This window comes from Triturus cristatus, chromosome 2_2, assembly GCF_964204655.1.
Source record: "Triturus cristatus chromosome 2_2, aTriCri1.1, whole genome shotgun sequence".
NCBI lineage: Eukaryota > Metazoa > Chordata > Amphibia > Caudata > Salamandridae > Triturus > Triturus cristatus.
This window is the reverse complement of record NC_140582.1, coordinates 466,359,773-466,373,643: the sequence shown is the minus strand read 5'-3', so window position 1 is coordinate 466,373,643 and position 13,871 is coordinate 466,359,773. Positions and strand designations below refer to the sequence as shown.

Genomic DNA, 13,871 nt, shown 5'->3' with positions numbered 1-13,871 from the left:
TGCAGTGTTGGTGATGGACACTATTGGGTGACACAAAGGAGGCAACCAAATAATCAGTTTGCAATATTTTAATCTGTGCTTTTATACTTCTACAGCACCTTGTGGGCACTACTAGATGACTGTACCATAGGATGGCCACTAGATGGTTGAAAGTATAATTTTTCACTTTCCATTACGAGCAGAGTGACTCATAATCTTGGTCCTGATGAATGCCATGAACCTGTCGGTCAATTTAGGCAGACACATGTTGACCATAATATGAAATAGGAAATATCTATATCCCTATTTCACATTGCTTGTTTTTAATCCTATCCACTGGGGGTACCAGAATAAAAGTTGACTTTGCACACCAAGAGATAGTTTACTCACACACATTTTTTTGTTTGCACTCTGCCCCTCCCTCCCCAACAAACATGGTAGTAGGGATGACATAAAAAACCTCCGCGCTCCTCTCCTACGGGGGAGTTGTAGCCTGCACTGGGTACCTTGCGGTGCCAGTGTGAAGAGGGGACCCAATGATGAAACATGTCACCCTACGGTGAGTGAGGGCTCTCGTCTTTAAACAGCAGTGCTTCCTAGACCACTATTGTCCTCACTTGTTTACGCTTTGTTGTTTTTTATTCTGTTACCTACCCCATATATTTTGTGAGACAGTAATTGTAAGAATATACTTATGTGTATAACTGACATCTCTTTTTTTTACACATTTTAGCTGTGTTATTGTGGAAAAAGTGGTTTTCTTGCAGCAGTGCAATCTCCACGCCATATCTTTTTAAATAGGGGTTTATTCCTTAGTGTCATTATTAAAGTCCTTGATATTACAGGTTACTATATTACAGGGTACGCACATTGCTGAACTTGTTTTCCATCATTTTTCTATAGACCCCTTGGTGCAGCATACCTGGGCTTATTTACAAGCCCCTTGCACTGCCAGTGCATCATGTTTTTTGATGCACTCGTGGCGCAGTGTGCTTGCCCATATTTACAAGCCCAAGCAAAGCCATACTGCATGGCTTTTTATGGCCTTGTAAATAAGGCCCCTTTCCACGCAACACTTTGTGTGAAAGGGGCGTGCCATGGGTGTTGCTGTGGGTGTTCCCATGCAACACCCATGGATTCTGCCGCATTTCTAGATTTTAATTGTTTCGTAAACCTGGGAATGCATCAGAATCCTACGCCTCCCCAGGAAGGTGAAAGGAGGCACAAAAAGGAGAAATATTTTTTATTTCTCCTTGTTTTTTCCTCTTTCTATGCGTGCTGCATTCTGCAGCATGCATAGAAAAGAGGAAAACACCATCAAGGATTGTGTTCATGGCAGTAGGTATCCCTTACTGCTCAACAACAATCATCCACGCAACGCAGCAGGCTGCCTGCGTTGGTGCATGGCAGCCAAGTGTGCACCAGCGCAGGGATGTGTCATATTGTTGTAAATATGACGCATCCCTGTGCTTTTAAAGTGACGCAGCTTGGTGCTGCATCATTTTGCTGTAAATGAGGCCTACTGTTTGTAGGTGTAGTCTTGCTTTTATGTGTTTGCAAAGTGAGCCTATTCAGTAGATGCACGTTCACCATAGCTTAACATTTTGAATCAATAACATTAACAGAATATAGTTACTGTCTGAACCCCCATCTCTTCGTAGCACCCCAGTAATCATAATCCCCTGCCCTTCAACAACTTGGAACATAAACTCCCAGGCTGTCCCCTACCCAAGCTAAGTTGGTAACTAAAATAACGTAATTGCATAGCGGAGGACCACACCCAACCCCACATTGGCCAGATCCAAATATTGGGGCTGACAGACACTCGCTCGAGACAGCAAGCAATTCAGCCACTCCTAGAGTTTATCAGATTCTGTGGTGTTTTCATGAAGAAACCTAGCACAGTGAGAAGGTCTCCGAAATTGTTAAAGAAAAAAACACAATATTCCACCAAGCAGTTCATAATCTGCAGTAAAGTGTTTATTTCTGTACATTGCAATGATTTTAAATAGGTGCATATAGCGAAATTAGAAAATCTGTGATCCACAATTTTACTATTGCTTTTTTTGAAAAATAAAAAAAGTTTCACGTAGAAACGGATTAATTCCTTTTTCAAACTGTTATGCTCTGCAATATTTTCTGGTTTGTGTTCTGCTCAGCCACAGCAAAAACGCTGATGAACAATTCTTGCGTTTTAAGGTACTGATTACTTTAGCCTGATTCTAAGACGACATTGCCCAGCAAGCTGTGCGTGAGTGTGCTGAAGAATAGAGCCAACCTTCCATACTCAAGTGGATGGGCGAAATTACGTTATCCTAACATAGGAAATATATGTATATAACCAAACTATAAAACTGCCAAGACAGCGGTAAACAATAAATACATAAAACATTCAAAATATTTATATAAATTGTTCACAATATCAAATATTGTGCATATGATTGTCATGGTATGTAGCAATATTATCATCATAAAATAATGTTCTTTTGTAGGTGGGACATCTCAGCTGTACTCCTTAAGTGGCATCAAAGAAAGCAATCAGGGAATTTTGGTCATAGCTGTCCAAAATCTCGAGCAAAAGAGGAACTTTGGTCTTCACGTTGGCGCCTTTAAATTTAAATTTGTCTATAAAAAGATCTGTGATCATTCCTGCAAAAAAAAGGATTACGTTTAGATATAGTCTCCCTTAACCAAGTACATTTAAGATTTTAGCTTGCATTTTACATACATTGCCTGTACTGTACACAGTGTACATTTTGCATAGTACCACAGTAAGGAACATTTTAAAAAACACACACACAATTATATCAGACTAATGACAATTTTACTTACCTTTACAGTAACGGCTTAAAATCTTACACTTAAAACTTAACATCCTACATGTCTTGTTTCGCTTGAAAATAACGATTTCTGGTTTTGAACAACTATGCATTACATCTAGTATACAACAATAAGATTGCAGATTTAAAACAGATAAGCAAAAGCAAGCAGTGTAATTTGAAAGAAGGAAAATGAAACAAAACAATTATAGAGGCTGGGATAGATGTGATGTTGATGCAGAGATAGAGTAGAATAAACTATGGATCAAGCTATGTAACTCAAATATCAGTGCACCCACATTGATACCTGTCAGATGCTAGGATAACACTATAACCAGGAAAGACCTGATGACTTTCAAATACCCTTCACAGCTATACAAATTCAAAAAGCCCTTTGCCTAGTTGCACACTAGATTGTTATTGATCAGTGGAGGAGGAACAATGGCTGATTTCAGCTTTACACAACACTCGGATTAACTAGCAGAGCTGTTTAAGTAGCCCTTTGTGAAGAACTGGAAGTCTAATTTATTGAGCCCAGTTACTGAGGAACCAGAGGAAAGGAGTGGGTAAGGGAAACAACCTTTACAACGCAGTCATTACAAAGCACTACCTTTACATAGCAGTCATTACATCGCATCATCCTTTACATCACATGTCATTACAACACAGGCATTACAACGCAGCCATTACATCGCATGTCACTACAACTCATGTCATTGCAACGCATGTCACTACAACGCAGGCATTACATCGCAAGCCATTACAATGCATACCATTACAACGCATAGTACCCTTACACTATCCAACACTTACCATACTGTTGCACTCACTGGAGTTAGAATAGTAATTTTTACCCCTACACTATCCAACACTTACCTTAAATGCGATGTAATGGTATGCATTGTAATGGTATGAGTTGTAAAGGAATGATGCGATGTAATGGAATGCGTTTTAAAGGTTGTTTCTGAAAATGCGATGTAATGGCATGTGATGTAAAATAATACGATGTAATGGCATGTGATGTAAAATAATGTGTTGTGAAGGATGTTGCGATGTAAAAACTGCGTTGTAAAGGCTCGCATTGTAAATGTATGTGTTGTAACTTCATACATTCAGTGGGTAAAGGTGCAGAATAATACATTTTGTTTTCAAAGCGAAGCGGTTCACTGTGAACTCATGTATGATCAGTATTATACCATGAAGGGGAAACAGCGGAGGTGAAGTGAAGTGAAGTTCAGGAAGACACTATTCATATACACTGAAGTTACCCAAAAATAAAACTCTGAGAAAGGGTACCGAGTGACATCAAAAGAATTCTGAGCTATCAAATCCTAGTGTGTCTGGGACTGTTTTATGATCGCACTATGAAAGGCATGATCCATGCAAATCGAAAATTGCTTTTGCATTCACAGTTGCTTATCAACAACCAACTACCGCAGCACTGAACAAGTGTAGACTGACAACATGGTTCTAGAAAATACTACCTGTGCAAAAAACTACCTGTAGAACAGGTCACCTCTACATAGGACCACTGGGATCACGTAGAAGTGGAAGACTACATTATGTAACAGGCTAGGCTAAATTATGCGCAAAAGTTACATTATTCAGCACATTCTGTGATAGTATTATATCGCCATTTTGTAATAGGTATACACATTGCTGGGTCTAGAACAACATCCCCACAACCAAGAGAAACACCTGACATTTCTCCAGTTTAGAAAAGAGCTGAAGACCCACCTCTTTAAAGAAGTCTACATCACAATGCAATAACAGTACTCTTCTACCCCCAGAACCCAGCTACCTCTCCTATCAATCGGTGACTGAAAGTTTATCTTTGAACTAGTAGAGTTCTGCTGCCTTTTGGCTTGGTTTGCTCTATACACATTTTTTCAAATAATTTTCATTAACATTTTCCTATATATAGACATTTCAATACAGTGACTTCGATACTGAATTTTGCCGATCACATTTTTATACATTACATCCGGACCATTTTTTGTTTATCTTTAGGATTGTTCTGGTCAAGTAATGATATTAAAAGATTGTTTTAACGTTTTAGTTGCAATTACATATATTTTCCATCTTGTATCCTTTAGTATGAATTCAAACAGAAGTAAGAGCAACCAAATAGAACTGTTTCCATGCCACACACCTCCCCTATGCCAGGAGGACAATCACCTTCCTTCTTACTATGCCTAAGGGACCAAGTAGCCCCTTTATTTTGAAGTGCCTATGGTGGTGTCACGGTCTTGCATTACGGCAATGATTGGACCTGAAATAACGTATAGCTTGGGGGGTTTAAGCCTGTGTCCTACTTAGCCAATGAAGTACAAAAAACAGGGGACAAAAAACGAACAACAGGAGGCTCAGGCAAAGCTTTTTGGTTTGTTACACATAAATAATACACAGTGTTATGAAAAACAAATCGCAGGAGACACCTTTACAACAAAGTAAACGAAAGTTTTTTTGCGTATAAGGTGTATTAAAGTGACACTTTATCCATGTTTTTAATCTTAGGGTCATGCCCTATTGTGTGTAGTGTTTGTTTTGCGGAGTTGGTTACTGGTTCGGCATCTTGTATGTCGTATCTGAAATAAGAATAGTCTTCCACGTAAGCCATATTCATCCATGAGTGTCTGCAATGATTGGACTTTGTCCCCTGAGAAGAGCTCTCCCTCAGAAGTTAGTCCTACTTCCTCCCAAAGGGTCAGTTTTCTTAGGGCTAGGGCCCACTGTTCACTTGGTGGCCCCTGTAGTGGTATAGGTTCGTACTATGCACGTGACATGAAATATAAATACACGCTGAAAAAGGGTTCCGTACACTAGGAAAAATACAAAGCTTTCTTAGAAAAGCAAAGTATACACATTCACCAGAATCCACTGAAAATGTTATTCACTAACACATTATTTTTCCTCTATGTATTAGAACCCAAGGTACACTATTTTATTCGCACTGATAGAGTTTGTCATGTTAGAACTTGCATGAATAATGAAGTACATTTTCATGACAAAGGTGGTGTAAATATTCGCACCCTGCCTAAATACACCAACCAACAACTGAAAGTTGACTAGTTAACCTTTGCGATACCTCTGCCACTGCGTTGGGCCACGGATGGCGCATTTCTTTCAGTAATATTTATTATGTGTGAGCTAAAAGCATAATTTAGCTGGAACCTGCAAAATAAACTTTAGATAGTAAAATATGTGGAAAGTGTGGTAAATCCATAATCACGTGAAAAACACGCCAGCCACATAATTCCAGTGGCCCTGCCTATACCCCCACCAATAACCAGAAGGCATTTATTTTCAGGTGGAAAATGGGCTATATGGCGGCAACGTTGGCTCACATTAAGTTAAGAGTATTATCTTGTTCCGGTAGTGCACTGCCGAAGGGTGACGAATAATGGTTTGGGCTTGGGATCAGGAAAGGCAACGAAAGATTTCTTCTCCTGAGAGTGTGATGGTCATAAAATAAAGTATCTTGAGTACTTATGTTTCAGTGAAATTATGCTTGGAAGTCTTGCTAAATGCCTCCTTCACTATCTCATTGATCTTTAAGGATATAAAAATAAGAGAGGCTCTTTGCTTTCTTCAACATTTTAATGAAAATCCTAGGTGGTTACCGTGGGCGCATAAAGATGCACACAGTAGTGGCCGCTATTTACCGGGAGTGACGGGGCAGGGGGTGTAAATTAAAATAATAATTTTTAAAAAAAACACCTTTAGGCCGGCCGCGGCCGGCCGCCGCCTCTGAGTCTGCTCGCCACCTCTCACTCCTGGGAAGCAGGAACCAGGAAGCACCCTGGGTCCTGACTACCCTAGCCAATTACAACTCTGCAAAGCAGCGTTGTGATTGGTCTGAGCACCATGGTTCGGCGCTCAGACAGGGAATGGGGGCCTGGGCATGTTCTGCACCCACGCTGTGATGCAGCCTGGGTGCAGAACATGCAAAGTGCGCATGACTGTTATGGTCAGCCGAGGAGGGCCGGCCAAACAGTTATGTGCACTTTAGAATGGAGCAACCACTCCTCCTCCTGGCCCCTGCCCTGGCAGCCAAGCCCCACCCACACCAAGAAACTGAAAACTAAAATGATAATAACGCTGGTTATTATCATTTTAGTTTTCCTTTAACTACTGCTCGCAGAGCAGTGGGGCGATGCTCCTCTGCCTTAGCGGAGGACCCGCCCCTGACTGCACAGATATTGACGGGATATCTAACCTATCTCAAAAGGTTTGTGCAGTCGTGTGGAAGAATGTTCGACAAAACGCGTATTCAGGAGGCAAATTTACTATGGTGGATTCTGCTCTCTAATTTGTAAACCTTTGTGCTGATGTGACAGACATATTGACTCACTGGTGGGCCAAATGGACGGGCCTTTGATGATTTGGGATGTGGAGTCCTCTTCATCCTGGAGTGGCCCGGACCACACGAGTCATAACGGCAGTCAGGCCAGGTGGGCATTAAGAGGGAAACATGATGTGCAATGGAGTCCCTGGAGGTGCTGCACTCCCCTCTGTAAACTGAGATTGTGAGACGAGGAGATCTCCTGTGATCGCCAGCTGGAACATCGGCTGTGGGGGGAAGGCTGAGATCTACCACCCTTCCCGCCTACCCTTCAATATCTAATAGCCAGTCGCCTGAAGTACCAGACGCAAACAACTCCAACAATCACAGGAACGGAGAAGTGGGATATCTGCTGAAAACCAAGCAGGATGACGACTGTTGAAAGGACTGGACGGGGGAATCAAACGGGCAGTTGAGGAGGGTAGACGGCCAGGCAGTACTTTGAGTGGGATTAAAAAAAAAGTGATGGGGCTCTAAAACAGGTGCGGCTTGAGAAGCCTTTACATGAGGAATAGTCTATGTAATTATACAAGTGAAATAGCATCCTGCATTTGACAAACTCATAAATGGGGTCTACTTGGACCACACAAAACAAATCAACAAGATGTTTTATTCAACAGTAGTAACTATAGCACCTTTATCCGGAACCATAAGCAAAAAAAACAAGTTGACTAGGTAGATTTAAAAGTAAATGGTGATATATTAGTTATTCATTTGAAATAAAATAATTGTTTAGGGCCTGGGACAACAATGGTAAACAACAATAGCTACCTGTTACTTTGTCCCTTTGTAACAAAAGGGGCTTCTGGTGGGATTGTGTTGTAACACTAGCACGTGACAGGCAGGACGGTCAATTTTTTTTCTTCTATGGAAAAAACCAAAGATTATAGGGGCGTTATAGTTAGGCTGACATTTCACTCGTACAAAACCAGAGAAATTCAGCCGTCACCCACAGTCAAGAGATCTGGGTTAAATCCATCATTCTTTTGCATTGTCAGCATTACGTCCATCATTTGTTTGCCGTAACACTTTTTGCCCTAAGTGGGACGACCTGGCCTGGCAGTTCGGTCTGGACTGTTCCCATGGGGCACAGGGTCAAGACTGATTTGCATATGGCTGGGTCCAAACTGGGGTGGCGTAGTGGGCAAAAGAACGATGGATTTAACCCAGATCTTTTGACTGGGGGAGAATGTTTTCATTGTCAGCATTCCGTCTATCATTTGTTTGCTGTAACACACACTGAGAGAGTCACCCATAGAACTACTCACAAACCTAGACACTCATCTATACAGTCAATCATACAGCCACTTAGCTTCCCAAACAGTTACACACCCACCCACTTACTCATACAAATAGTAACTCAGCTATACAGTCACTGACAAAAGCATGCACTCATCCATGTAGCCACTCTCACATTAACTCACTCAAGCATACAGTCACTCATATACCCCGTTACTCACGTATACTTCCTTTCACATACTCAGTTACTCACCTATACTGATACATGCACTCAATCACTGACAGTCATACAGACACTCACTCACCCATACACCTTCTCACACACGCAACAGTACCCGATACAGCCACTGACTCACCCGCTCACTGATCCATACAGGCAGTCACACACCTCCTCACCCACAAACACAGACATCCAGACAACCATAGACGTAGTAGGACAACCAATTAATCACCCATATAGCCATTCATGTACTCACTGACATACTCATACACCCACTTAGACATTAACTGACAGACAGATACACACATTCACACAACCAGTCACTCAACCATACATTCACTGAGACACCTCATCAATCACTTATACAGTCAGTCATGCACCCACTGAGCCATCCATACAGTCACTCATACATCCACTGATTCAACAATACACCTTGCTATATATATTTAACACTCAAACTTTTTTTAAACACTCCCAGTCACTGGATGATGTCATCATTGATGTGATCAGTGATGTCATCTGTGATGTCACTGACCATGTCATGAGCGATGTAATATGTGAGGGCGTAAGCAGGGCATTGAGGGGCACGAATTATAGTTAGCTCAGCTAACTATAATGGCTGCATTTCTCTGGTTTTGTATGAGTGAAATGTCAGCCTAACTATAACGTCCCTGTAACCTTGGTTTTTTTCGTATGAATTTTTAAGGTTTTTTAAATGCTAATAACTACAACGTCCCTGAAACCTGTATTTTGTTCAGTGAATTTCTATGGTTTTTTAACTAGCAGTCGCGTTTGCAGAATGGTAGAGAAAGGGGGCTGGGCCTCCAACCAACGCTCAGGAATTCAGCTGCGCAGGACTTACAGGAGGTACCAGAAGGGCTTCTTGGCCCCAAGGGTCCTCAGGAGTAAAGTGGACTTCATCCCCCAACCAGTAGTGCACCAGGAGGCGCGTTTGCAGAGTGGTGGAGAAAGGGGGGCTTGGCCTCCAGAAGCCTCTAAGCAATCCCACTGTGTGGGGCGTACTGGAGGTAACAGGAGGAGTAGTTGGCACCAAAGGATATCCTTGGGGGCCAGCTACCCCTCCCATTACCTCCAGTAAGTCCCACACAGCAGGACTGCTGAGTTTTGATACCAACCCACACCCCCTTTGTCCACCATTCTGCCAACGCGCATACTGTGTGCTCTTGGTTGGGGAAGGGAGTCGTCTTTGTCCTGGGGTACTTAGGGGCCAACTAGCCTTCCTGTTACCTCCAGCAAGCGCCACACAGTGGGATTGCTGAGAGGAGGTCAGAGGCCACGCCCCCTTTTTACATCACTCTGCAAACGCGCCTCCTGGCGCACTGCTGCTTGGTGGATCAAGTCCACTTTAGTCCTAAAGTCCTCAGGACACAAGTAGACCTCATCGCCCCACCAGCAGTGTGCCAAGAGGCGCGTTTGCAGAGTGTTGTAACAAGGGGCCGTGGCCTCTGACCATCTCTCCGCAATCTCACTGTGCGTACTGGAGTTATCTGGAGGCTAGTTGGCCCCTAATGACCCTCAGTAGTGACAAGGACTTCGTCCCCTAATCAATAGCCCGCCAGATGGAGCGGTTGCACAGTAGTGATGAAAGGGGGCAGGGCTTACGGCGTAGGTTGGTCTATTTTTTTTAATTTAGGAAAGGGGGCTGTGTAGCCTCCTTCCCTTGGCACTTTAGGGCCCCTGGGACCCCATCGTCCCAGGCCGGACATATTTTTTAGCTTTTAATTAAGTAGAAAGGGAGGGGAGCCACGTGGCCCCCCTCTAGAGGCCTTTTCTATTTTTTTTCAAAGGGGAGGGGGATGTGCGGCCTCCCTCCCCAGGCCGATTTCGGCCCAGGGACCCCATCCCGCGAGGCCCGGACATTTTTGTTTATATATCTTTTTTAAAGGGAAAGGGGGCTCTCCGCCTCCTCACCCAGGCCATTTTCAGCCCTGGGGACCCTATCCCCTGGGATTTGCCCATTTATTTCCTTTTTTCTTTTTTTTTTTAAAGGAGGGGGGGGCCCTCCCTGGGCAGACTTCTGCCCCGGGGATCTCATCTCCCGGGGCCCAGCCATTTAAAAAAAAAAAATTAAAAAGGGAGGGGGGACGCTTTCGCCAGGGCATGGCCATTTCTTTGAGAAGTCCCTGCCAGCTCCCCGCATCCTGCAGGAGCTGGCATTGCTTTTCGGCAGAGGCAGCTCCCTTTGCCCAAAAGCAATTCTGCTTTGCTTCATGGAAGGAAGAGCATTGTTCAATGCTCTTGCATCCATGAAGCGTAGCAGTTGGCGGGAGCAAAGCCATAGCAAACTGCAATGTTCCGGGGGTGGGCACCCCGGGACATTGCTGGAACCGGCCCTGGTGGGTGGCGGTTCCCAGGGCCATGGAGGGCTCTTGAGGGAGGGTGCCCGGCACCTCCTCCCATCATCAGTGTAGCACCGATGAGGTGGTGGTCCCCGGGGCTGGGGGTCCGTAACGGACCACCGCATTTAATTAATTGGTGCTCCAGGGAGGTGAAGGTCCTCTGGGCTGCATGGGAGAGGGCAGGAGCCCCCCCACTTTTTTTTTTTAAAAAGCTCCGGGGAGGTGGCGATCTCTGTGGTGGTTCGAGTGGCCCCCTGGATTTAAAGAACATTGGCCCAGGGGCTGCGTAAGGAGCAGAAGTCCCCCCACACATTAAAAAAAATAAATCAAGCCCCGGGAAGGTGCCGGTTCCCGGGGCTACATAGGGGGGCAGGAGCCCCCAAATGCATTTTTTTTTAAGAGCCCCGGGTAGTAGGTGGAGGTCCCCGCATGGCCCCCCCGCATTCAAAGAACATAGCCGGTCCCCAGAGCCCCGTGGGCCCCTGCATCATAATTTGCCATTGCCCCCGGGACCAGGCCCACCCCAGGGCTTAAAAGAAATGAAGCGCGGGAGACCGCGCTTCGTTTTAAAAAAACAAAATCGCCTGGATTCGTGGTGGGGGCGCGAATCCCGCCAAAATGTTTTTTTTAAAAAAATGCTTTTTTGAGCCCTTGCACCTAGGGGGTCAAGGTGTTTCTACCTTGTCCCCTTTTCTTGTCTTTTATCGCTCGTTAACCTTTTTTTATTGTGACTCGGTTCAACCGAGTCACAAGATGGCTGCCAACACTTGGTTGGAACTGTTGGCAGCCAATCAGATTACAGGTACGAGATTGGGAGGGTTCAACCATCCTCCAGAGACATATTTGTATTTGCTTTGTGGAACAAGAGCTACCTTTTTGCCAAATTTGGTGTAAATCCATTCAGCAGTTCGGGCTGTAGCCGTGTCTAAAGTTTCCTATGGAAATTAACATGGAGAAGAAGCGCTCTGGGACCCCCCCTTTTTCTCGGCCCGACACTTGATGAATCACCCCGAAAGGTTGAACACAGCAGCTGAAGTGAGCGGGCCATTAGTTATGAACATTTTGCGAAGATTCGTCAAACGGCATCAAAGATATTAGCAAAAGAAACAAGCATTGGCATAGCCAATAGGTCTCGCCTTTGGGACCTATTAAGTGTTTGGTTATCCAGCACAATATGCTTGGTGGAACAACATCAACTGTTGCATGGCTAAACACTTATAAGGTCCCAAAGGCGGGACCTATTGGCTATGCCAACGCTTCTTTCATTTTGAGCTGTCCCACAAAAATATCTTCATTCTTTTAGTACTGATGCAAGGGGCCCCAACCATCGTGAATCAGTTAACAAAGAAAAAAAATGACACCCACTTAATTTTGATGGCACAGGCATGCCTGTGATACAAGCACAAGCCTGTGGAATGACAAATGGTAGGGGCATCCCCCATTTTTCTTTTCTTAAAATCAATATTGCACAGCATTGGACAAAAGCATTTTGCTCCTCTCTTCGATACTGTACAGCACCACAAACAGCCATTTGCAAAGATGAAAGGTCTTGGAGGCGCAACCTATTGGCTTTACCAATGCTTGTTTATGTGTGCTAGCTAAGACATTTTGAGGTTTAAATAAAATAGTATATATGATATGCTTACTCATAAGGGTTTTACTGCAGTCTTCAAACATTGATATGTTGTTGTGTCATTCGCATTTTTCTTACACCTACTACAGCATACAGCATGAGGCAAGGGGTCAGCTCACTTCAGCGATTGGTTAACTTCACAGTGATGGCATTCTGCTCTATCGCAAGGTTCGCATCCGCACACAAGTAGTTCCCTTGAGTGTCTGAGACTGCTATGGCTATGTGTGCTTTTTAAGACCGAAAAATTATTTTTGGTTTTAGCCAATGTTTCTTGCTATATTGGGGACTACCCTGCAGCTCACCCAACAATAACGTTTTACTCTGCTGTACAGGTGAAAGAAATGCCATGTCTCACCAAGCTGTAGCAGAGCGTGCATATTTTAGTTATTCCAATAGAGCATTGGTATTTTCAATGATTGCACTGGCTGCAAGGTGGGGCTAACCGGAGCTATTAGGTTCTGAACCTATCCAGTAGAACGTGGTCTTCATAGGAACCACTTCCTTCAGAGCGGCAAGTGGGCTGTCTGCCCCTAAATAAACTTGAACAATGAGTTTTATTACCCAAGATAAACATCGCCACCTCAGAAAAGGGCACTAAGAGCCTGTAAAAGGCAGAGGCCCTCCCCTATGATTAAGGCCCCGCAGAGAACCACCCATGAAATTACGAATCCTTTCCTCGGAATGGAACAAACTTTGAGGCATATTAGTTTGAAGCTTAAAAAACTGCAAAGTAAAGACAATTGGCAAACATCGAATAAATCCGCCCTAATCCTGAAAAACGAGTGAGTGCGTTCTTTTCTCTTTCTGTAAAGCAAAATTGTTCTCATGCACACCGGCGAGGCTCTGCCGGAAAGAAAGGCACAGCCCCCATTCAAGAGCGCCGGCGTCAAACTACTGAGCTGAATTGTGGCAATCAAATCTTCAGACGCGAGGCAACCACCACATTGAGAAGGGGGTTTGGGGGTGGCCAGCCGACCGCAGGGAGGTCCCCCCCCCCGGGCGGTTTGGGAGGGGCTGGTGGGGGGTGGGGGGGGGGCAGGCCTTCCGTTGGCCATTTTGTGTTTGGGCTACTTTAAGTATAGCCCAAATGTAGCCCAAATTATAAATCCCCTGGTCTCCCGCTCCCAGCCACCATTTTAGGTTTGGTGACCTGGTGGCTGGGAGCTTAGCTGTGTAGTTTTTGTGGGTAGTTTCTGGTAATTTAAAATTACATTTCAGGCGGAGTTTTGATGGCGACACAGGATTACAGAGTGCTTGAGGCCCTCCGGCTCCTCAG

At 44.3% G+C, this 13,871-nt stretch overlaps 1 protein-coding gene across 2 annotated transcripts in view; it reads right to left on the bottom strand.

The window, feature by feature from the left end:
• Positions 1-1,937: 1,937 nt before the first annotated feature.
• Positions 1,938-13,871, bottom strand: part of BBS7 (Bardet-Biedl syndrome 7) — a 368,412-nt gene continuing 356,478 nt past the window's right edge. For both annotated transcript variants that reach the window (XM_085641566.1, XM_085641567.1), the window contains one exon: positions 1,938-2,628. In XM_085641566.1, coding sequence (XP_085497692.1) covers positions 2,495-2,628 — 134 coding nt within the window. In that variant the 3' untranslated portion in view covers positions 1,938-2,494. The remainder of the gene's footprint in view (positions 2,629-13,871) is intronic.